The sequence below is a fragment of the Tenrec ecaudatus genome, chromosome 1 (assembly GCF_050624435.1).
Source record: "Tenrec ecaudatus isolate mTenEca1 chromosome 1, mTenEca1.hap1, whole genome shotgun sequence".
NCBI lineage: Eukaryota > Metazoa > Chordata > Mammalia > Afrosoricida > Tenrecidae > Tenrec > Tenrec ecaudatus.
This window is the reverse complement of record NC_134530.1, coordinates 218,889,179-218,913,022: the sequence shown is the minus strand read 5'-3', so window position 1 is coordinate 218,913,022 and position 23,844 is coordinate 218,889,179. Positions and strand designations below refer to the sequence as shown.

The 23,844-nt window shown below is 57.6% G+C and overlaps 1 protein-coding gene across 3 annotated transcripts; it reads left to right on the top strand.

The window, feature by feature from the left end:
- On the top strand, positions 1-14,167 carry TNNT2 (troponin T2, cardiac type). Of its 3 annotated transcripts, XM_075528812.1 has the most exons (13): positions 1,246-1,288; positions 1,896-1,934; positions 5,036-5,119; positions 5,717-5,752; positions 6,591-6,624; positions 7,851-7,911; positions 8,173-8,289; positions 9,148-9,225; positions 10,147-10,257; positions 11,532-11,641; positions 12,024-12,114; positions 13,701-13,741; positions 13,958-14,167. In XM_075528812.1, exons 1-13 carry the CDS (start codon positions 1,261-1,263, stop codon positions 14,001-14,003), a joined length of 876 nt encoding a protein of 291 aa, XP_075384927.1. In that variant the 5' UTR covers positions 1,246-1,260; the 3' UTR covers positions 14,004-14,167. The 3 variants fall into 3 exon arrangements, with proteins under 3 accessions (XP_075384928.1, XP_075384927.1, XP_075384929.1); XM_075528813.1 differs by lacking the exons at positions 1,246-1,288; positions 1,896-1,934 and adding an exon at positions 1-62; XM_075528814.1 differs by lacking the exon at positions 1,896-1,934.
- Positions 14,168-23,844: the final 9,677 nt, after the last annotated feature.

Below are 23,844 nucleotides of genomic sequence, written 5' to 3'. Positions count from 1 at the left end.
GGTTTGGAACTGACCCATGTCTTCTTCCCTCCTCTCCTGCTGGGCAGTAGCAGCTGTGGAAGGTATGCCACTGAGGAGGAGGTTCAGAGAGGGGGGGGGGTGCTAGGGATCTGGTGTTCTGGGAGCCTGTCTGTCCCTCTCTCAGCCCCAGAGGAGCAGAGGTTCCCCACAACCAGACTTCTTAATGGGCAACAGCTGGCTCAGGACTGAAGAGAATGTTTAAACTGATGCCTTCCATCGGTCAAATGCTCAAACACAATCATCACTTTTCCCCATTGGATTATTTTTGCCTTTCTGTGCAAATTATCATTATTTTATCACAGAATGTTTTAAATGCATCTAAAATAGCAAAAATAGAATAATGACCCCCCGCCCCTGGAGCAATGGCCAAGTTTCTTCACATAGACACCATCTGTCCCCAATGATTTCAGAGCAGACATCCAAAACAATTCCCCAACACACTTCCATTCCTGCTTAAATATTTCAGCATGCATCTCTGAAAGATAAAGCCACAAACCCCACTGCAGCCAAGCCAACTCTGGCTCAAGTGATTAGCACTTGAGGACGGAGTAGAGGGCCATAGCGTTTCCAAGGCTGCCAGTCTTTACAGAAGCAGCTGACAACATCTTGGTCCTGTGGAGGGGCTGGTAGGTGCAAGCTGCCCACCTTGGGACGGCAGCTGCTTCAGGGCGCCTGATGCAGGGGTTGGCTGTGATTCAGGAGATAACAAAGCTCCATGCAGCATCTGCCTTGCTTGATATGAATTAACATATGGCATCTGCTTCTGCACAGCTAAATGGCTGCCTGCGACAGACTGAGAGAACAAGGTTCCAGAGCAGTGTTTCTCACACTGGGCGAAAATTCCTCCCCTCTCTGGGCGGGTGGGGGGGGGGGTGCGGGCCTGGAATGACCCAGGGGGGCATGCAAAGCAGACATAGCATACATGTTTTGAATTTCCAGGGGCATGCTGAGTAATTCTTTCTGTAAAGGGGGTGGTAGGCCACGTGCGTTTGGCAGCCTCCAGTAGATAGGTGTCCACTGAGTGTACCGATGGACCATCCCCAGAGTGTCCCTTTTCCAAGGACAGGAGTCCAGCAAAGAGTTGTATGTCTGCATCTAGAACAACACCACCAAGGCTGCTCGCCTCGGGGGGAAGCGCTGGCCTCCCGTAGCGGGCCTCCTTCCAACAGCCCTGGCAATGCCCCGTGACAGGCACTGGAAGCAGCACCATCAGAGGTGGACTCCTGGAACTGGAGAGAGATGGGCGACCTGGGATGGGCCCGTTTCGGTAGGAAGTGCACTGGTGTTCGGTGCTTAACGGTGAGGATGACAGTTCTACTCTGTCCTACAGGGGAGCTCTGAGTTGGGGTTTTGAGGTCTTAGTAATGGGAAAACGGAGGCTCTGGAGTCTCGAGGCAAGGGTGGTGGGCAGGAGCTGCCAATGGCCACTTCCTGATGCCTCTTGGCTGCCCAGGCCCACGCTAGCTTGGCACTCTTTGCATACTGGACCATTGACTTCTCAGCTTGGCCAAAAAAACAAAACCCAGCTCCCTGCCCTTGAGTCCATGCTGACCCTGCTGGGCAGCGTAGACCTGCCCCTGGGGGTTACTGGGATGATAATTTTTTATGGGAGCACAAAGCTCCATCTTTCTCCGAAGGAGCGGCTGGTTTCAAGCTGCTGACCTTGCAGTTGGCAGCCCCACAAGTCATCACAACATCACAGGGATCCGTGGCCAGGAAGTGACAGTGCTGAGCACTGCCCCAGCAGGGTGCCGAGGGGGCGAGGAATCCAGCGCAGGCCTAACCCCACTCTCTGAGGGCCGCTGCTCATCCTGCTGCTTCCAGACTAACCTGTCTCGCTTCTTTCCGTTGCTGCCGGCACGCGCGAACCTCAGAGGAAGAAGACTGGAGAGAGGAGGAGGAGGAGGAGGATGGTAGTACGCTTTTTACTCTTGTGCTTCCCACCCCCTGAGAGCTAGCTGTGTTGGTGTCAGGGTGTCAGGCATGTCCTTGTCCCTAGGCTCCCTGGGTGGCTCAGGACCCTGGTTCTGAGCCCTTCGTTGTGTCTCTGCTTGAGGACCACACTCTCCCCTTTGCTGATGGCTCTTCTTTCCCCTGGGTGGAGGCCAGGGCGGGGCTGCCCCAGGGCTCTGCAGGTGTGCAGGAGAAACTGTGGCCATCCTCCTTCCCCAGGTCAGTCCGCTCCAGGTCCCCCACTGGAGGGGCTGCTTATCAGAACCCATATCTGTTCCCTGTCCCCCCTGGCCCTAGTCCCAGCCCTGGGGGCCGGAGACAAGTCCAGGGCCCAGCACCGTGGGCAGTGGGCACCCTTGAGGGTTTCCCCCAGGTTCCCTCTGCTCTGGCTGACTCTGGCTGTCCTTCAGATGACTGTCCCCTCGCCGTCCAGCTCTGAGGAAGGGGCCCGGCCCGCCCTGTGCAGTGGGGGCCTGGGAGCACTCGGTCACTTGCTTGGGCCCCAGCCCTCCTCTTCAGCACAGTTTGCAGCCGCTCCGGAGAGAAGCCAGCAGGGGCCCTGCCCACTGCCCACTTCCCGTGCTCACCCGCAGGGCCATGACTAGGGCCAGGGGGTGACGTTTGTAGGGACAGGTTTGGGGTTAATTTTAAGAAGAGCTTCGTGACAGTGGTGTCTGCTAATGCAGTGCGTGGTCTTGTGGGCCAGGAAGCTCCCCATCGTGGAAAGGCTCCAGCAGACACTGCCTGGCCATGGGGCAGGGTGGGCATATTGTACAAATCAGAGGGTGAGGGTGGATGTAACGACATGGCCTGAAGGTGGCCCCACAGCAGGCCAAATCATTGCTCTCTGCCTCTCTACTTCCATTCTTCCCGGAGGTTCTTTTCTTAGGTAAGGCTGCTACCAGGATCCAAGAGGAATTACCTCCAGGCATCTGAGAGTACTGGGCCTGGCGAGGAGGAGAGATGGCATAGCGTACCCCCAGGACCCTGTGTATGACCTCCTTCATCTCCACCCTGAGGCTCTTTCATTTTTCTCGGCCAAGAGACCACCTCAGCCAGTCAGTCGTCAGCCAGCCAGCCAACGAGCACTGACCACGGACTTCCTACAGGCAGCAGGCAGCCAGCCAGCCAGTCAGCTGTCAGTCTGTCAGTCAGCTGTCAGCCAGCCAGCCAGTCAGCCAGCTGTCAGCCATTCAGCCAGTCAGTCAGTCATCCAGCCAGTCAGCTGTCAGTCAGTTAGCTAGTCAGTCAGGCAGCCAGTCAGCTGTCAGCCAGACAACAAACATTGACCATGCACTTCCTATAGGCAGCAGTCAGCCAACCAGTCAGTCAACTGTCAGCTAGCTAGTAAACTGTCAGCCAGCTAGTCAGCCAGTCTGTCAGCCAGCCAGGCAGTCAGCTGTCAGTCAGTCAGCCAGCCAGTCAGTCAGTCCGTCACCCAGCCAGGCAGTCAGCTAGTCCGTCACCCAGTCAGGCAGTCAGCTGTCAGCCAGCCAACAAACATTGACCATGCACTTCCTATAGGCAGCAGTCAGCCAACCAGCCAGTCAGTCAGCCAGCCAGCGAGACGGCCAGCCAGTCAGCTGTCAGTCAGTCAGTTATCCAGTCAGCCAGCCAGTCAACTAGCCAACCAGTCAGCTGTCAGTCAGCCAGCTAGTCAGCTGTCAGTCAGTTAGCCAGTCAGTCATTTAGCCAGCCAGCCAGCCAGTCATTAGTCACTGAGTATGACCAAGCACTCCCTACAGGCAGAGCAGTGTGCTTGGCATCACCCTGGTTTATCTGCTCCCCTCAAGTGCCTGACTATGGTGGGATCCACCGCCCACCACTGCAGACTGACAATAGAAAAACTGCCAGCTCTCCAAAGAATGTAATATCTCATCCACCCACATAGTCTTGCTGGCTTGGGGCCTTCTGACTAGACTTTGAGAGTCCCTGGTACCTTGCCTGGAGCAGGACCCATTCTGTGAAATTCTGGGTGGGAAGTTGGAAGAGGGGGCAGGAAGCCATCCCCAGTGGGGTCATTTGGCTGTGGGGAAAAGGGAAAGCACCACGCCAGACAGGCCAACCACCAGGGCAGTGTGTCGCTCAGGGCTGCCGGTTTTTGGTACTATCTACAGCGGCTTCAACACCCTCACTTGCTCCTATCCCTGATTTCCAGGTCTTCCCAGGGCCTCTAGGGAAAGGAAAGACCTCCATACTTGGAAATACCCAGTTCTGATCCCCAACCTACCAGAGAAGAACATTTATCACTAAGGGACCCTTGGCAAGCCTGCTCATGCCCACCTATTCAGTGTGGGTTAGAGACCAGCAAACCTTTTCTATAAAGGGACCCAAAACTCAAAGCAGACGCAGTCGACTCTGACTCACTCTGACCCCACATAGGGTTTCTGAGGCTGTAAGTCTTTACAGGAGCCGCCGCCCTCATCTGCCTCCTTTGACTAGTGAGTTTGAACTGCTGGTCTTGCCAGTAGGAGTTCCAACAGTGCCAACGTGACTGCCAGGAACTATCGTAAATATTTACAGTAAATAGTTCAGGCTTCGGGGACATCTGGTCTGCTGTAGCTACTCTGCTAGTGCAACACAAAAGCTGTCGAAGACAGGATGTAGATGAAGGACCACACTCCTACAACTTGATGCATCGAGACAAGCTGGGGGCCAGATTTGGCCTTTGAGCTGTAATTTGCTGAGCTCCAGTTTAGACTAAAGGAGTCCTGGTGGCATAGTGGTTATGTGTTGGGCTGTTAACCTCAAGGTTGGCAGTTTGATATCATTCGGTGCTCCATGGGAGAAAGATGAGGCTTTCTACTCCTAGAAAGAGTTACAGTCTCAGAAACCCACAGGGGCAGTTCTACCCTGTCCTGTAGTGTTGCTATGAGTCGGCATTGACTTGATGGAAGGGAGTATTTACACCAAGAATGGAGTTGTTCCCTGTTGTTGATAGTTCTTTCCCCCCAATTCATCTGGAACCTGGTTTCTTCAGCCCCTGCTCTCCAGTCTGGGTTCTGTGTGATAGTGTAATTAGTGGGGCCTGGTTACACACATGTCTGGTTCACTTCTCCAGAGCAGGAGGAGGCAGTGGAGGAAGAGGCTGAAGGGGAGGCTGACGCTGAGGTCGAGGATGAGGCTGATGAGACCAAGGCAGAAGGTAAGGCTTGGGGGTAAAGGTGCAAGGTACTTGGTCATGGTGCTCTAGGGGTGGGGGTGGAGGTAGGATACTGAGAGCTCCTAAAGCCATATCTGTGGCAGTAGGAAATCCACCTGGGACAGGTTCAAAACTACTGTATTTATGATGCTTACTCTAGGGGTGCAATGAGATGGAACTGACTTGACAGTGAGATGAGTTGGGTTGAGTTGGATTGAGTTGAGTTGAGTTGGGTTGGGTTGGTTTGGGTTGAGTTGGGTTGGGTTGGGTTGAGTTGAGTTGGGTTGGGTGTAATGTGGGACTAAGATGAAATTATGTGTGCGAAAGAGCTTTGCATAACTCAAGCTCTGCCCCTCTTATCTATGACCTGGCCCATGCTGGGTTCAACAATCAAGGTCTCAATGACCAGTCACTAAGTGCTCCTTTGGTTCCAAGTACCTACGAGTGTAGGCGCACGCATTGATAAATAAGCTATGCTCCTCTGTCGATTCCATAGCCAGGGGGTTCACTCTGTCTAGAGCCTTTTTGGGGGGAAGACTCCAGGTAGTGAAGCTGGGGCGGGGGACAAGGACCTTGATGGATTTCTTGTTTGCTGTTTAGATGATGAACTCGAAGAGGAGGCTAAAGAGGCTGGAGGTAAGGACTGCTGGTGAGCGGGAGAGATGGGCAGCCGCAAGGGAGCGCTTCACAGCAACTGTGGGGAGACTGTGCCGAGGCTCCCTCCCGGCACCTAGCGAGGGGGAAGCGAGTCCTGCTAGAGGAGGACAGTGTGGTGGCTGCCAAGGGCGTTGGTAGTTAAGTTCCACACAGCTGCCCCTCCTTGTCCCAGAGAAGCTGTCATGATGGAGCTTGGGTTAGAGGGGACCCGTGCCCAACTCACTTGGCAGGGCAGGGCAGTGGGACCCCAAGGCCCACCCCCACACAGGCTCCCCCAGCTGGGGAGACCCTGTGTACGACATGTGGTTCATGAGGACAAAATCTCAAGTCAGGTGCTAGCTGGTGCTCATGGACTGCTGCTGCCTCATGGGGGCGCCACAGCCTGCACAGGGTGGGCAGCGATGCTGGGCTCATAGTCAGATCAACCTGCTCCCTTGCCCTGTGGCCACCACTAGGCCAGGAGGTGGTCAAGGAGGCCCAGGGGGTTTCTGGGGCCAAGACCACCAGGACCTTTCCTCAGCAAGCAGGAGCTCTGAGCAGTGCTGCCTCACAGTACCAGTGCCCATCAATTGGCTTTGAAAAGTCACCCTAAGTACGTGTCCCCTTCAGGGTCTGGCTGTCCCCGGGGACATCCCACTGGGCTGCAGTGGGACACCAAGTGTGGGGTGTACAACCCTGCTTCCTCCGGGCTCCTGGGACCCCAGGTGAAATGACTCACTGTGCACATGGGGAATGGAGGCCCACGGGTGCCTAGGGGCTGGGCTGGGAGCAGAGTGGGCCTCCTGACCTTGCTGGTGTGTTCTTGTTCCCCCTCCAGATGGCCCAATGGAGGAATCCAAACCCAAGCCCCGGTGAGTGTGACATGTCTCGTGCCAGGCCCTGAGGGGGAGGGCTAGTAAGGGGAGGCTCTGGTGGGAGGTGGGGTACATAACCATATGCAGTTCCCCAGAGTCATGGGGGGCTCTCTCTAGCGCCACTCATCTGTGAAGCCTGCGTGGAGGCTGTGGTGGCAGTGGAGGGGACAGTGAACATCTCCCCTGTGGCGAGCCTAAACTCACCAGGAGGTGGCTCTGCAGCACACTCCGTTTCAATGTGACAGCCTGATAAAACCATCAGCAACCAAACCCTAACCCACTGCCCAGGAGTCACTTCTAGCTCCCGGCGACCCGGCAGGCCAGAGTGGAATGCTGTCAACTTGAGGCAGGTCCAACCATGGTTCTCCCATGGAGCAGCTGGGGGGTTCGAACCACCAGCCTTTTGGATAGCAGTTGCACTCTGATGAAAAGGGACGCTCAAGCCAAAGCCAACGCAGTGCTGTTGAGTTGATACAGACTCTTAGCGACCCTGTGGACCAGGGTAGAATTGCCCCTGTGGGTTTCATGGGGGCAGAAAGCCTCATCATTCTCCCTTGGAGAGACTGAAGGGTTTGAACTACAGACCTTGTGGTTAGCAGTCCAATGGGTAGCCCAGGATGCCACCAGGGCTCCTTGTGAGAACAGATCCAGCCCAGGCTGCGGCCAATCCCAGCCCCATTGGTTCATCTGGCACCTTCCTGACACACTGCAGCCACTCATCTTAGCCTCCCCATAGCCCTGTACAGACTGAGAAACGGAGGTCAGGGACCCGCCTGGGCCTGCTGTCACACAGCAAGTATGAGGTGCAAGACTCTTGATCTTCTGGGGGTGTGGGGGGCGGGAGGGTCCTTTGGGTCAGTGGCAGGGCCTGGAGTCTCACACATATCTGTCCTTTTGTGATGCGTTTCTGCTTCCTCCCTGTGTGATTGTGAACAAGTCACCCTCTCTCTGCAAGCCACCCTCTTTCTGCAGGGCCCCTATCTTCTCAAAACGACATTTATGTCACCCACCCCCTTGGGTGTGTTGTGGGAACAAAATGAAATGGCGTGTGGAGAGCTTGTGCAGGCCTCTCCCTGCTGCGGTGTCAGCCTTGTTTGTATCCCATGGTGAGCTGGGGCGCTGGGACGCCTGGGGAAGAAGACCCCACCTGCCCTGGGGACCTCCAGCCCCTCAGGTCCAAAGCAGGCTTGCTATCAGCTCACCACCCCTTATTCCTCTAACAGACTCTTCATGCCCAACTTGGTGCCACCCAAGATCCCCGATGGCGAGAGGGTGGACTTTGACGTGAGTGGGGGCTGTGGGGAGGGCAGGCCTGACTCAGGTGATCATAGGACCTGTAGGCTTGTGGGAGCAGGTGTGTGTGTGTGTGTGTGTGTGGGGGGGTGTGCTTGGAAGAACCAGGCTGAGTGCCTGACCCTGAGCAGTGCCCTGGGTCCAGGCTACAGTTGTCCCTTCGCTGGCCTGGCCCAGGTCCTTTAATTCAAGCAGGGATGTCTCTCCTGGGCTGGGGCGTGGCAGCTTCTGAGCCTGGGCTCACTCCCGCAGGACATCCACCGGAAGCGCATGGAGAAGGACCTGAACGAGCTGCAGACACTGATCGAGGCTCACTTTGAGAACAGGAAGAAGGAGGAGGAGGAGCTCGTTTCGCTCAAAGACAGGATTGTAGGTGTCCCCGCTCCCAGTACAGCTTCTGGAGGCCCCTTCCTCCAGGCAGTCGTCCTGGACTCATCCCCACCGGCACCTGCAGCACCGGCCGCCCTCTCGTCCTGTACTGTGGCTCTTGGGCTCGGCCTACTCCCCCCGCTAGACTGCTGGATGCTCTTCCAGGGCAGGAACTGAGGCTGAGGCATCTCTGCACTCCCCCACCCCCCACCTCTCCCACAAGGTCTAATCTGGGTCTTGGCATCCACACATGGCTGTGGTTCACCCACCTCTCCTTCCTTCCCACAGAGCAGGAAGGCAGGCAAAACCCAAACCAAGCTCCCTGCCATTGAGTTGGTGCTGACTCCTAGTGGCCCTGTTGGACAGGGTGGGTCTGCCCTGGTGGATTTCCCAGTCTGCGACTCTTCACACGAGTAGAAAGCCCTATCTCTCCCATGATCAGCTGGTGGGTTAGAACTGCTGACCTTGAAGTTAGCAGCCCAGCGCTTACTGGGCAGCACCACCAGGGAGCGCCCCTTAAGGAAGGGAAGATGTCAGTGAAATCTTTTCATGTGGGCTGGGTGGCCCCTTTATTCCTCACCCTCCTCCCCACACACACCATATTTCCCCCTGTACGGCCCTGCTGCTCTGGCTACCAGTTGAGGCTGAAGCTGTCTTACTGTGGAGCACTCCAAGGAGCCTCAAGCAGCCTGCTTGGGATTCTCACAAGGCTTCAGACTGCTCTGCATGAGCCCCCCTGTGGGTCATCCTCATAGGCCCCTGCAGCCATCGCCTTTGCCTGTACTTCTCGGTGTGGAAACCACGCGCTGGACTCATGCAGGCCCTGCTGCTGATGCCCCCATGTGTTCTCCCCACTAGGAGAAGCGGCGTGCGGAGCGGGCTGAGCAGCAGCGCATCCGGAATGAGCGTGAGAAAGAGCGCCAGACACGCCTGGCTGTGAGTGACTGACCGCCCCTCCCCAGAGCCCCTTCTACCCAGCACACACATTCTCGTGACCCTTGCAGCCCCCCAGACCCCACCCCAATCACAGATACTGCTGTTGTTCAGAGAACAGCACCAAGGGCGTGTAGGCCCTGCCCTGGCTCTGGTAACACACCCTGAGTGACACAGCGCCTTGACGTTATAAACTTAGTACCTGGAAGACACCCAGTTCTCGCTCCTTGCCCAGACACTGCTACCCAGAAATTGAGGGTCCCTAGCCCTCTTCCTGTGCTGCTATTACTGAGGCCCTCCCCAGCAACAGCTTTCTTGGGGGACAGGACATCCCAGCGTGAAATGCTGATGGGACCTCATAGGTGGGGAGCAGAACCCCATCCATCCTTCCATCCATCCACCCATCCATCCACTCATCCATCTATCCATCCATCTGCTCACCCACTATCCATCCATCCGTCCGTCCGTCCATCCGTCCGTCCGTCCATCCATCCATCCATCCATCCATCCACCCACCCACCCATCCATCCACTCATCCATCTATCCATCCATCCGCTCACCCACTATCCATCCATCCGTCCCTCCATCCGTCCATCCATCCATCCATCCATCCATCCATCCATCCATCCATCCATCCATCCACCCACCCACCCATCCATCCACTCATCCATCTATCCATCCATCCACTCACCCACCTATCCATCCATCCGTCCGTCCATCCGTCCGTCCATCCATCCATCCATCCACCCACCCACCCACCCACCCATCCATCCACTCACCCACCTATCCATCCGTCCGTCCGTCCATCCAGGCACATCTTATACTCTTGGGAAGCTCCTTGTCCAGCAAGGAGAAAGCTCAGCCCTCCCATAAAGATCACCAGCTTCAGAATCAAGGTGTGTTGCTCTCTCCCCCAAAAATCAGGAAGAGAGGGCCCGGCGAGAGGAGGAGGAGAACAGGAAGAAGGCTGAGGACGAGGCCCGGAAGAAGAAGGCTCTGTCCAACATGATGCATTTTGGAGGGTACATCCAGAAGGTAGGCAGGGGAGCAGCGGGGTCTCCAGGAGGTGTTGGCTCCCAGGAGGAGCTTCCCAGCTGCTGTGGGAGGGGGCCGGGGGGTGTGTGCTTTTCCTGCCCAGCTTGAACTGGCTCTCAGCCTGGCGGTGGCACCCACAGGAGGGGCCTGAGAGGCTCTCACCCTCACCTCTCCTGGGCCCAGGGATCCCCACAGTGGCCAGGGGCAGCTGGAAGTGGCCGGTGTCTAGAGTCAGTGCTCTGGAAGTGGCCGGTGTCTAGAGTCAGTGCTCTGGCTGGAGACCCAGCTCCACTTTATGCAACCTCCCCGAACCTCAGCTTCTTCATCTGTAAAATGGGGTATTGACCGCCTTCCCTGCCTGCTTTGAGAAGCTCAGATGAGCTAACATGAAAAGCTACAATAGGAGGTGGTGTTTATTCCTGGGAACACACTAGCCACTCTGTAGGAGAAAGACGAGGCTTTCTACTCCTCTAAAAATGTACACGCTTGGAAACCCACAGGACCAGTTCTAGCCTGCCCGGTCCGGTCACTGAGTCGGAACGGACCCGAGGGTAGTGAGTTTGGTTTGGTTTGGCACTCCCACCAGATATGCCACCATCCAGGGAGGAAGGGCGAGGGAAATGGGTTTCCTTGATCAGGGGAAGACTAGAGAATTTCCTTAGATTCCAAAGCCCCCAGTTGAGAATCAGGCCAGTCCTCCCATCTCTGCACCCACAGTGACCCCCAAGTCTCTAGCATGGCCCTGCCCCACCCCCCAGCCCTAGACTCCTGTCCAAACAAACATGGCTGTTGCTGTGGGCATCTGAACCATCTTCTCCTTCCCTCCCGTGTCTCCTGTGCCCCTGTCTCTGCCCTCTCTGTGCCCCTGTCCTGCCTGGGCTCCGTCTTTCTCTCTGGGTCTTTCTCTCATGGCTTCCTGGCTTAGCAGGCCCAGGTGGGTACTGACATCTCAAACCTGCTTCGCCACCCCCTGTAGTTTTGGGGAGCACCCTTGGAGGGAAAGCGCCTGGCTGCAGGGGAGGAGTGTGGTGATTGGGCTGGGAGGGAGGAGGGAACCTGGGGAGAGATGGGAAATGACCCTCCTGGTCTCTGCAGAATCCAGACAGTTGGTATGTGTGTGTGTGCGTGTGTGTGTGTGTGTGTGTGCGTGTGCGTGCATGCGTGCTGGGTGGTTTGCACAAACAAGGTCCTCGCCCCGTGGGGTTTGGGAGGGCTCGGGAAGGAGGAGGAAGGGGTCTCCAACCATCTCCCCCTGCTTGCACTGCTTTGTCCAGACCGAGCGAAAGAGTGGGAAGCGGCAGACGGAGCGGGAGAAGAAGAAGAAGATTCTGGCCGAGAGGAGGAAGGTGTTGGCCATCGACCACCTGAATGAAGATCAGCTGAGGTGGGTGGGGGACCAGCGGTCCTAGGTCCTCTGGAGTTCCAGTAGCTTCCTCGCCATCCCGGGAGGAGTCAGGGCAAAGAGCATATTCGCATTGAAACCACCAGGGGGTGCTACCGCCCCACACACTGCCCAGGAACCTTGGCGCTGAGCTGGAGCTACCCAGGGCTTAAGGACATCTTCCCCTCCTGCACAGTGGGAACAGGAAGTGGGCTCTGCTGTGCCTCCCTCTCCTTCCCCATCCCCAGAATTTTCCCTAGCAGGTGCTGGCGTCCGTGTCCCCACGCTGGGTCAGTCCTCAGGGATGGGGAGGGGGGGCTAGGGCAGGGACCAGGATGAAGGTGGACGGGGAGGCCTTTCCTTAACGCCCTCTGGGCCATGGTAGGGAGAAGGCCAAGGAACTGTGGCAGAGCATCTACACGCTGGAGGCAGAGAGGTTTGACCTGCAGGAGAAGTTCAAGCAGCAGAAATATGAGGTGAGTGGGCGCTGCCCCTCTCTGCCCCTGCCCCGCTGGCTCCTGGTTTAACTGGGTCTCTCTCATGGCCTGTCCCTTTCCCAGCACCCTGTCCCTCTGGCCCAACAGTGTTCGGTGTCCCCTGGGTGGCTGGCCAGGGGTACCTGGTGGGCTGGGCTTGAGCAGACTTTTCCCTAGGGCTCCAGCCGTGCCTTTCTCCACCCCACCCAGGCACCCCTGATGACAGGGGTAGCAGCTCACAGGGTCTGAGCTGGGTAGGGGCCCTGGAGGCACAGAGCCCTGGCAGAGATGGCCTCCAGAGACGTAGCTACTGCCCCCAGTGTGCACAGGGCCTTGCAGGGTCCCGGGGGCATGGATGGGGGCTGCGGGTGTACCGACACGACACGAGGTGGGAGGGGGACCCGCACTGCAGGACATGCTCAGGCCCAGAGGCCAGCCCTGCCCACTGGCCTCACCTGACCAAGGAGAACTGTGTCCTTCCTGGAGGGGATGCTTAGTTGTCCCTGCCACACCTCACTTCCTGGCCCAAGGGGGCCCTTCCCTAAGGCTGGCGACAGCGTGGCAGCCCCTGAAGTTCTGAGGCAGGCTGCGTTGTGTGGTCACGAGAACTCAGGAGCCACAAGGTTGGACTTCCGGCTCTGCTCCTCGCTGGCTGGGTGGCAAAGCCGCTTCACTTCCCCGGGTCTCCCAGTCGCCGCCGCCCCTGCATAGCAGTAGGAGCTCTCTCATGGGTTTCTTGTGAGGATAAAACCAGTTGCTCCGACATCAGCCCCATACATGTCGAAGTAGAACTGTATACTAATGTTTCCAGTGGCTGACTTGGGGGGGTTGGATAGTGTAGATCACCAGGCCTTTCTTCTGAGGTGCCGCTGGGAGGACTCAGACTTTCAGCCTTTGACCCAGGGCCATGTGAAGGTGACAGGGTGATGATGATCATAATCAGGGTGGATGCTAACAGTAATAGCCAGCGTGTGTCTTCCAGGCCTTGTTCTGAGCACCCGACATGGACCAACACACTGAGCCTGCACTGCAGTCTCAGGGGTTATTACTGGGTGTTCACGGATGTGTGTAGGGCAGCCTGGGGCCTGCTAAGTGCTGCTTGGTGGGACCCATGGTCTCAGCGCCCAGCACCTCGCCTCTGGCTCCGTGCTGTGCCCTGCCTCTGGCCTGTGGAGCTGTGCTGTGGTGTGGGGGTGGGTGGGGGCTGGCAGCCGGGGGCTGCATTCTGAGCCGGTGGATAGTGAGGCTAGGGCTGGAGAGAGAGCTCTTGGTCTGGGCTGAGCCCGTACACACTTGTCCAGGACAGCTGTGTTTGTTCCCAGCTCCTGGGAAGCCCACTGCAAGGACCCCTCACCCCCAGGCTGCTGTGGCCCTGAGACCGTGGGAGTGAGAGGCCCACATAGCCACATAGCCTCTCCTTGGCTTCTGCCTCCAGGGACTGGGCCCTTCTTGACCCCTAACTGTTCCAACCTCATAGCATTGCCCTCCCGCATGCCTACCCCGCCCCCCACTTCATCCCCTGGCCAGCTGGGGCCCGAGCCCAGCACGCTCCAACCCTGCTCTTCTGTCTCCCACCTCCCCTGCAGATCAATGTGCTCCGGAACAGGATCAACGACAACCAGAAAGTGTGAGTCTGGCCTCCTTGGCCACCCCATAGTTCCTCTGAGCCCTGGGGGCTCCCCGCCTTCCTTTTCTCTTTTGGCTCACAGAGCCCCTTCTCCCCACTGCCTGGGCCAGCAGCCCTGTTCTGACCCCCTGGCTGCTCGTGGCCCCCAGCAACCCCTCTCTACAGAGCCCTGCTACCCCACCCATGTCCCCATCTGACTAGTCCTCTTCCCTGCAGCTCCAAGACCCGTGGGAAGGCCAAAGTCACCGGGCGCTGGAAGTAGAGGCCCCCACTTCTTCGCCAAGGATGTGCTCCTCACGCTTCATGCACCCAGCTCCCGGGGCCACAGGCCCGATTCTGTCTGGAAGCCAGAAGCTGGAAGCGGCCACGCATACCCTGCTCACACTTCATGCCCACGCCCCCAATAAAAAGCAAGCACACATCAAATAGGACTTCTGCCCTGTTCCTTTCAATGGGGCAGGGAATCGAGGGGACACCCTGGTCTCACAGGGCATCAGGGACATGGGGACATGGCAGGACTTGGAGGGGGTACTCCCACCAGCACCCACAGAGGAGGAGCATCCCGCAGGGAGGGGGTGCTGGCCGAGGAGGCATGTGCACTTTCTCACAGCAGAGGAGGGGGCCCCAGACCGAGAGAGCGCCGTCAGTCCAGTTGCTGTGAGTCACCAGGAGCAGGGCACCGGGCGTGCCCTCCAAGCCAGATGAAGATCCCTTGTCCGGGTGAGTCACTGCTAGGGAACAATGCAGGACTCTTTTCTTTGCCTGGCCAGGTCACTCAGAATCGGAGTCTGAGAGCCAGGGAGGCCTGAGGTAGGGAGAAGGGCCAGGGATGTCAGGCAGCTTCTTGGGCTGCACTGCCGAGGCCTGAGCTCATCTGACTGCCTGTGATCAGCGTGTCCTCTGAGCCAGGAGCCACAGGGACTGCAGGATCCTTGAACAGAAGAGGACACAGGGTAGTGAAGAGAGGGCAAGGGGACATGCCCGTGGGTAACTGGGCGGCACTTGGCCCCACGTAATTCTCATTCATTGTGTAAACACAGCACCACTCTGTGCTGAGCAATTGCCCGTGGGTGCTGTGGGTGAGAGAGGCAGGCCTCTGTCCTGTGGAGCTCACCACCCTTTTGGAGAGACAGAGATCTCAGCTCAGGGATGGCAGGGGAGGGACAGGGTGCTGGGAAGCAGAGTCAAGGGCATCCCTGCTGGCCCTGGCAGGGAGGAGGTCTCCACAGTTCCCGGTGGGAGAGGAGGAGGATGCCAAGGAGAGAGGGTCAGGCCTGGCAGGAGGAACAGCCAGGCTGGCACAGTCTCTTTGCAGAGCTGAGTATCAACTGGTGCTAGAAGGTCCCTCAGTAAGTGCCCCACAGTGGGTGAGGAGCAGGGGGCAGAGGCTCAGGCCCAGCAAGAGCTCTCACTTTGGTCTCTGGAGGCCCATCACCCACCCCACCCTCCCCAGTTTGCCCCATGGCAGTGATGCCAGCCCCTCTTCCCAGAATGTGGCAGGCACTCCATCCCTGCTGCCTGAGGGTGTGTGTGTGTGTGGGAAGCCCAGAGAACGGGGACACCAGGCGTCTCCAACCTTCCACAACTCCCTGTGAGGCTCCACCCCGTGTACCTCAGTGTCTCCCTGGATCACTAGGGCATCCTGAGCCTGCCTCCTCCTCTCCAAGCCGAGTCCCCGCAGGCTTCTCTCTGTTCTAGCAGATGTGGCCTGTCCCTCCTTTAAACAGATGCCCGTGCCAGGCATGCCATGTAGTCCATGCCACCCAACCCTGGGTCTCCCCTGAAGTCACTAGGGATTCAGGGAAGGTCTTTAGAGTGACAAGTCACTGCCCCGAATCACTGTCCCCAAGTCCAGAAACACTTCTCCGTAAAGGAGGGGTCTGAGGAGAGTGCAAGAGGACATCGGGCCACCAGCACAAGACAAGGAGTGCTTCTAAGTCTAACATTCCAGCCAGCACCTCCTGGACTCCAGCTCTTCCCGGGATGGGAGGGACTGTGGGAAAAAAATGGTACCTTCCTGAGCAGGGATGCTGACTGGAGTCCAAGAGGGCAGCAGTCAAGCACTGGGCGATTAACAAATAGCCAACTGTTTAGACCCAGGAGGAAGCTGTGACTGTCTGCTTCTCTACAGATGGCCACATTGGACGTCTGATGGGACAGGTCCATTCTGTCCCCTAGGGCCACCTACCCACAAGGCCCTGAGAGCTGCATTGGCCTCTTCCCAGGCTCACTCCCTCCCTTGGATTCTCTGTGCTGGACCAGGTCCTGAGGGCACACTACAAGCTGGCGGGGGCTCCTGCACCACCCAGGGCTACGGCTGGGTGCCCTGTGTCCTCCCAGACACTCAATTTACGCAAAAACCCTGACTGCCAGGCTCTCCAAGGGCCCCTGGTGCACAGTGTGCATGGCCTCTCCAGCTCTGCTCAGTCCCACCCACAGAGCACAGAGATGGTGACCCATCCCTGCCACCAACCAGGCAGGGCTTTGTCTGCGCGCATGCAGCATGTCCGCTGAGCTCATCCCCACTCCGGGGCTCTGAGCTCCAAACAGGCTGGACTCCTAGTAGAAGGGGCACCTACAAAGCCCACATTAGAGGTGCAAAGTCAGGCAAGGGCAGGGATCCCCTGGGGCTTACTGACCCCGAGAACCAGGACGTCCCCAGAAGATGCCTCTTACTCCAACCTGAAGTCTCCTTTTCTCTGCGCTTCAGCTCACAGGTTGCAGGTGCTTGCTGGTTGCTGGGGAGCGGCTTGCGCCCCCAGCGGTGCGAAGCGGAACTGCTCCCTCCGTAGGGTGTACGTAGACTGATCGCCAGGCCTGTGTGCGGAGCCGCCTCTCGGTGGGCTAGTCAATCTGCCAATCTTTTGGCCTGTAGTTGAGGGCGCTGAACTGTTTTTCCCACTCAGGGATTCCTGTTCCGCGAATAACTCATCTAAACACTGGGCATTAAATGACGCGCCTTAGTGAGTCCAGAAACCAATAGTCAAACTCACTGCCGTGGAGTTGATGAGGACTCACAGAGACCCTGCTGGTCAGAGTAGACCACCCCAGAGAGTTTCTGAGATGGTAACTCCTTACCGGCGTAGAAAGCCCCGTCTTTCCCCCGCTTAGTCAATAGCGCTTATGTAATACATGTTTAAAAACAAAATAGCCAAAATCCACTGCCAGGGAGTCAATTCCGACTCACAACCACCCTATGGGACAGACTAGGACTCTAGCCCCCATGGGTCTCCCTGGCTGCAGCGCATAATGGAAGCACACAGCCTCATCTTTCTCTGGAGCGGCTGGTGGGTTCAAACTGCCAACCTTTGGGTTAAAAGCAGAGTGCTTCCGCCACTGTGCCCAGGGCTTATCGGTAATACATGTCAGCCTCTCCTGTCGGCATTTTTATGGTGCCTCCCACTCACACTGTGAGCTCAGAGTTCCCCAGTGCTAGGTTGAGCTGCCCCCTTCCTGAGTAGGGGGTCTTTAGAGCCTCTAGGGACCACTTCCCCTCTAGTTCCAGGGTTTGGCCTTCTCCTGGAGCAGGCTAAGGGGGCTGGGGAGCCTCGCTGGCTTGGGCAGGCTGCCCACTGGTGGTTTGCCCAGGTGCAACTGCCAGGATGGAGGGAGCAGAACTGGCTCACTGGGCGGCTTCCCCTCCTAGGTTTCTGGAAAGGGTGGGGCTGGGCCTGAGCTCCCACAGGGCCGCCCTGAAGCCGGCAGGCTGGCTTTCCTTAAGTGTCTGGGTTGGGACAGGCCCCAGGGCTAGGGTCTTGATTTGGTTCAAACTGGGGGTGTAAGGATAGCCTGGAGACAAAGACCTCCAGGAGGTGAGACTTCCCCTCTCATACTTTGGACTTGTTCTTAGGAAGGGAAATCCTTGGAGAAGAACTTCGCTTGGTTAAGTCAGTGGACCAAAGAGGAAGCCCACTGTGACAGTGGGCAGTGGCTGGTAGCTACCCTGTCAGCTCTGCCCACAGGCTGACTGAGCATGAAAGTGAGGGGAAGAGCTGCTGATGGGGAGAAAGGTCACCCCTCTCCACCTGCACCCCCATGCCTCTACCCCCATGCCAGGGGCTATACAGATTTCTTTACCTGTGTTCCCTCCTGCCAGCCACTCACAGGCCCACACTGCAGATGAGGAAACTGAGGGTCAGAGAGTTGAAGCAGAAGGCTCAGGCCATTCAGTTAGTCAGCAGCAGTGCTGGGATTTGAACCCAGGTCTACAGGGTTTCAGAGCCAGGGCTTTCCCCAGCCCCTTGAAGATCGCGGAACCTTCAGAAGCTCCTCCAAATGCAGCATCCAGGCCAGAGTAGGAGGCTCTCAGCAGCTGATTGGGATGGGCCCCAGTGGGGCATCAGTCCAGGGGCGCCGCTCTCTCTTCCTTTTGATCCCTGCCCACCGGGGGCAGGAGTGGCCTCCCAGCAGCCTCTCCGGCCTGAATCTGTCAACCTGCACGGCTGGCCTCTCTGCCTGGGGGGCCATGGAAGCACCTGCCATTGGCTGTGCCACAGCGACGGGAGTGAGTTCAGGTGCACAGAGTAAGGCTGGAGGTTGTTTGTTGCGGCATTGGTGGGTGGCTTCAGGGACCCGCCTCAGCCCATCTCCAAACTTCCTCTTTGGCCAGATGGCCCTATTTTTAGTTCCCTCAGATGCTGCCTTCTCTCCTGCCTCTGCACTGCTCTCTACCCCAAAGTGCTTCCTTCCAGCTCAGCCTCCGGGACTTCCCCTCACCCTGAAGGACTTAGCTCAAGTCCCTGCTTCCCCCAAGAAGCCTCCTGTCTCACCCCCACCCCCTCCCCAGATCCCCAGCTGGAGGCCATTGGCCCTGGGCTGGTGATTCACAGAAACCAGGTCAAGATGACACCCCATCCCGCTCTCCCTGGCACCCAGGCTGGAGTTTCTGCCCCACCCATTCTCTACTCATCTCTGCTTCTCAGCCCCCACCCCAACTTTTGCAGGAATTTAAATTGCTCTTAACTGAAGACTCAGGAGAAAAATGTTTCCACACCGTGAAAGCACCCAGATTCTGGGGGCAGCCGCACCCCAAGGCCCAGTGCTCCGTGCTCAGCGACACTCTCCCCGCCTCAGCTGGAGGGGCTGGGGTGGGGTGGACCAACCTAGAGCAGGCTCCCTGCCCAGGCGGGGTGGGGTGGGCGGGGTGTGTGTGTAAGCTGCTCTTCAGGAAAGCAGTGGGTGGGTGGGGCAGTTTATGCTGGGCTTGCAGAAAGAGCAGCCGGTCCAGGAGACCTGTTAGGGAGCCCGTTCACCCTCCTCCTGCCCCACCATCCTCGCCCTTCCTCCCTCACTCCTTCCCAATTCCCAGGGGAGCCTGCCAGTGGAGCTGCAGGCTGCTGGAACCAAAGGGGGAGGCCACTTCACTTCTTGGGGACAACAAAGTGGATTTGTTCCCTCTGAACTTACCACAGAGCCCCTTGGGTTGGGCCCCACAGAGCTGTTGCCTCTTGGGGCCCAGGCAGAGTGGGGAGCAGGGAACTGGGCTGGGAAAAGAGGGCATATGACTTGTATCCCAGACACATGATTGATGATGGTGATGTTGGATTACTAACTGCAAGGCCAGCAGTTCTAAACCACCAGCCGCTCTAAGGGAGAAAGAGATTTTCTACTCCTGTGAAGCGTTACAGTCATGCACATGGTTCCACCTTGTCCTACAGGGTGTCTGTGAGAATCAATTCGATAGCAATGAGCTTTGTTTTGTTGGTTATTTTTGGCCTCTTGGGTGGTCTGACTCATGGCAATCACGCGTCAGGGCAGAGGTCCTCCCCAGGGTCTCTGAGGCTACAAACCTTCCTGGGACCCATGGGGACACCTTTCTCCCGTGGATCTGCTGGTGGTTGCATTGAAACGCCCATCTTTCTGTTAGCAGTTGGCTGCACCCCTCAGGGGCACCAAATGAATGCTGGTAAGACAAGGGCATCAGTGCAGAACTCACACCACTTCTGTCTGACTCAGTGCAACCTCTTTTTTAAACAAACAAACAAACAAACAAACAAACCTTTGCACTGGGAGTCAGGTGGGGTTTACATGTCAGATCATGATTTCACCACTCAACAACTTAAACAGAATCCCTGTCCCCAGGCCTGGCTCGGTCCACCTCTCAGGCTGCAGGGTCAGTCGACCTTTCAGCCCCAGACCACCAGGCCTTTCTTCCAAGTTACTTCTGAACCCCAACAAAACCGCAACCCTCCAGCCAATTCTGACTTTTCGTGACCCTGTGAGACAGAGGAGAACTGCCCCTTTGAGTCCCCGAGATTGCACCTCGTTGTGGGTGCAGATGGCTTCTACCACGGGATGAGTTCAGATGGCCCTGTGCTTAACGATCTGCACCACCAGGGCACCCCTGCTGTTCACGTACACATGTTGGACACCTGTTGTGTGCTCTGCCCTGTGCCCTGTTATTCGCATAGGCTCCCTCATGACAGTGACATGCAGAGTTAAGTCCTGTATACATCATTCCATTTTATACTCGAGGAATCTGAGACCAAGTTAGGCGACTCATGCCAGGTCACACGGGGCAGGATCCTGACTGTTTCCGTTAGGATTGTCATTGTTTGCGATTCGCCTGGTGTGCTCTCTGCTAGTTAAACGGAGTCGCCGATGGAAACTAAGAAAGGCGTAAGAAATGGCTTCTGTCACCTAGTGAGCGAATATTTGGAGACTCTCCGATTGAGTGATGCCAAGCGTGTGTGTATTCATCCTTCCCGTGGGAAACGTGCGTGCAGCGACGTGTGGATCTGCCCACTGTGCACTGCGTCCCTGGCCTGGCAGTCAGGGTGCTGAGTGGACGGTCCTGCCGTGGGTTCTCATCAGACGCACTCCCTCACTCATGCAGGCGGAGGGCGCTCGTCTTCCGGAGCGGAGGTGCTGGTCTTCCTCCTTGCCGGGTGTCTCAGGCCCATGTGTCCCAAGGTCCTTCGGTACAGGAGGACTGAACGGATGAGGGGATCGTGACTAGGAAGCCGGGGACTCACTTTGAATAGTGCTGGTCTGGGCCACACTCAGAGGATTCCTGGTGACATTGTGGGCTATGAGTTGAGCTTCGAACAGCAAGTCAGTAGTTTGAAACCACCAGCTGTTCCCTGGTGAGAAATATGGGGCTTTCTACTCCCATAAGTGGGTCTCGGAAACCCACAGGGGCAGTTCTACTCTTCCCTATGAGCCGGCATCATCTCCCTGACAGTGTGTGTTTGTTTGTCAGGCCCCACTCAGGGCCCTGGGGCCCCACATTTTCTGCTAGATGGTGCTGGAGTCATTGTCAAAGCCTGCGCGGTCCCTCTTCCCCGGGCACATCCTCCAGAGCACAGACCCAGAGGGAGGCATGGGGTTTCTGTTTGCAGGTGGGGGCTGAGGTTCGAGACCCCTCCTGATGCTGAAGAGATGGGTGAAATGGGGGCGAACTGGTGACTGGGGCAGCCTGGCTTTTCCTGGGTGTCTCTGTCCAAGCTTCCTGCACGTGTGCCATGGGCAGCAGGGGCTGTGAGAGACCGAGGCCCGGATCTTGCGTGCTCCAGGAGGGAACAGAATGTGGGAGGAGACTGCAGGGTCCAGAAAGCCTCAAGGAAGATGCTGTTCTGGGAGTGTCCACTCTCCCCCCAGGGCAAGGGCCGGTGTGTGGGGGGTGTTGACCATGGAGAACTGTGAGAGAGTCTTGGGAGTGGGGTGTAGGACCAGTGGGGACAGTGTAGTGCCCCTGAGAGACAGGTGCATCCCAGGGATGGGCCAGACTGCCAGAAGAGCAGCAGTGCCAGGACCTGCTGTTTGGGACGAACCTCTCTCCCTAGCGGGTCCTGGTAGAAAGGCGAAACTCTGCTAGTCGCCTCTGCGTCCTCAAGATGGAACAACCCGTACATCGCCTGCAGACGCATGGCCGTGTTTGGGCCATTGTCCAGCTGCCGCGCCAGCCAGTCTATGTCCTTGAGGGGCTTCCTCGTGTTCAGCTGAGTGCACCAAGCAGGAAGTGCTCCTCCAGCAACAGGTCCGCCTGAGGGCCTCCCCAAAGGAGGACAGAAGTCTCACCTCCCTCAGGTCTGTCCTAAAACGGCTCCTCTCCACAGAGGCCCCGCCTCTCCACCAAAGCAGCTCTGTTGCCCCTTCCCTCCCTCCAACTCTCCCTTCCTCGAGGCTCTCGCCGTCCCTGTGCACTGCACGGCATGGAGCAAAATCGAGGAGGATGCGTGTCACAGCTGTATCCTCTCGCCGTACTTAGTCCACCTGTGTGCCGAGCAAACCAGCAGAGAGCCCGAATGAACGGAAGAAGAACTTGGCCTGAGGACTGGAGAGAGGCGTGTTAAGAACCTGTGAGGCGCAGGTGACGCAGGCTGGCGGGCCGACGGGGAGGAGGCCGGGGAGCACTTGCTGACGCCGAGCAAGGATGGCAGCCTTCTGTGTAGATTCCAACTCTGGGTGAAGGACCATCCAACCGTCACCTCGGGACCAGTCATCGTGGTCAGTGGAGAAAAGAAGGGACCTTCACAAGGCTTTCATTTGCTTGGATTTGCAGTCAGTGCTCATGGAGGCGGCAGCCCAGCGCTCACACGACGCGTCGCATTCGGTACCTCTGCTGCCCCAGACCTCCTCGGAGTACCGACAAGCTAGGGTGCCACTTTGAGGGCCAAGGTGCCCTGGTCATTCTGCGGGCTCACAGGCGTGGGAAAGCTGGGGCGAGTGGACCAGTGACATGCTCATGGGACATCCTTCCTGCCCCCAGAAGAGGCACAGAGACATGGCCACGATGAGGGGGGGATTCTTGGTGTAACTTTCCTGATTGCCCCGTGTCCGTTGACCCTTTGGCATTCCCAGACGCGAGCACCTTCACCGTCTGAGCAGACCTGTTTGCCTGGATCTCAAACCAGGTCTCTGCCGGCGGACCTCAAGACAGCGTGCTTCGAAGGCGCTCAGAGACCATGAGCATGTCTGCAGCTCTCCTCTGGTTGCAAACACGTTATATTTGGAGTAAACCCGTGAGTGTATGAACTAGAACACCAGCAGCGATCTTTTCTGACTCACCCTCGTGCCCAAACCCACTGCCGCTGAGCCGAGTCTGGCTCATGGGCCACGCTATGCAGGGTTTCTGTACCTTTACAGGAGCAGACCGCTCATCTTCCCGCTGGGGTGGTGTTGGTGGAGTTAGAACAGCTGGGAGGCTTGAACTGCCTCCCTTGGGGTTAGCAGCCCAACATCCGGCCATCTCTCCAGGGCTCCTCACCCTCAGACAGTGGCCTGAAGAAGGGAAGGGACAGAATCCTGCTCCACATAGAGATGAACAGCAGGGACTGGGGTCAAGGGCCTTTGGGTATCTGGCCATCTGACGCGTTCAAGGGCTACCACTTTCAGCTCATGGTGAAGCAGAGGACAGGGCTCCAGCATTCTAATGAGTGGTGGAGGGCCCAGTGGAGAGGGACTGTCTCCCCAAGCCTGCTGGAGCGCACTGTCCTGGCCGCCATAGCCTGCTTGGCTGAGGCGTGCAGGTGGGAGGTCACGCGTATTTGCTCCAGCCCCGTAGCCCCTTATGTTCTGGAAAGTGTTTCTGGACACCGGCTCTGAGCAGGCCCCTCGCAGCTCTATCACGTACCACTGGGCCACTTCGGCTGCGTGTTTTCATCTGCAGAATGGGATTGGTCCCTAGCAGCCTGGTGGCAGGAACATTAAGTGCTTGGTTGCCAACCAAAGTCAGTGGCTCCCAGGGAAGAAGACCTGGTCATCTCTTTGCACCAAGAGAACAGCTTACAAAGCCCTGGGGGGCAGCTGCCCTCTGTCACATGGGGCCACCGTGAGTCGATGGCATCCAACCACGCTAACACTCTCCTGTGGCAGCAACCTTCCCCTGCCCACGCCAGAACAGCCATCTTCCCCTCCGCCGGCCCCGCCTGACCTGGCCCGGGAGAGAGTTGGGGAAACAGCACATGTTCCAACTCCCCTTGGACTGGACAGTCTGAAACCCGCTGTGAGCCAGCACTGGGGCCGGAGCAGCTTCAGGAACAGCGGAGACTGTGCGCCAGCGGGAACGTTGTCCTTCCTGACCCGTGCTGAGGTCCCGTTCCTGGTGGCGGAACGACACCGTGGGCTTCCTGCGAGGACGGAACAAGCTTGTGTCACAACAG

What these genes read in the sequence shown, in the direction of transcription:
- TNNT2 (XM_075528812.1), top strand. Translation starts at nt 1,261, where the DNA reads ATGGGCGACCTGGGATGGGCCCGTTTCG. An exon ending in TGATGAGACCAAGGCAGAAG is followed by an intron (nt 5,120 to 5,716) that starts GTAAGGCTTGGG and finishes TTTGCTGTTTAG; the next exon opens with ATGATGAACTCGAAGAGGAG. An exon ending in TCAAGCAGCAGAAATATGAG is followed by an intron (nt 12,115 to 13,700) that starts GTGAGTGGGCGC and finishes CCTCCCCTGCAG; the next exon opens with ATCAATGTGCTCCGGAACAG.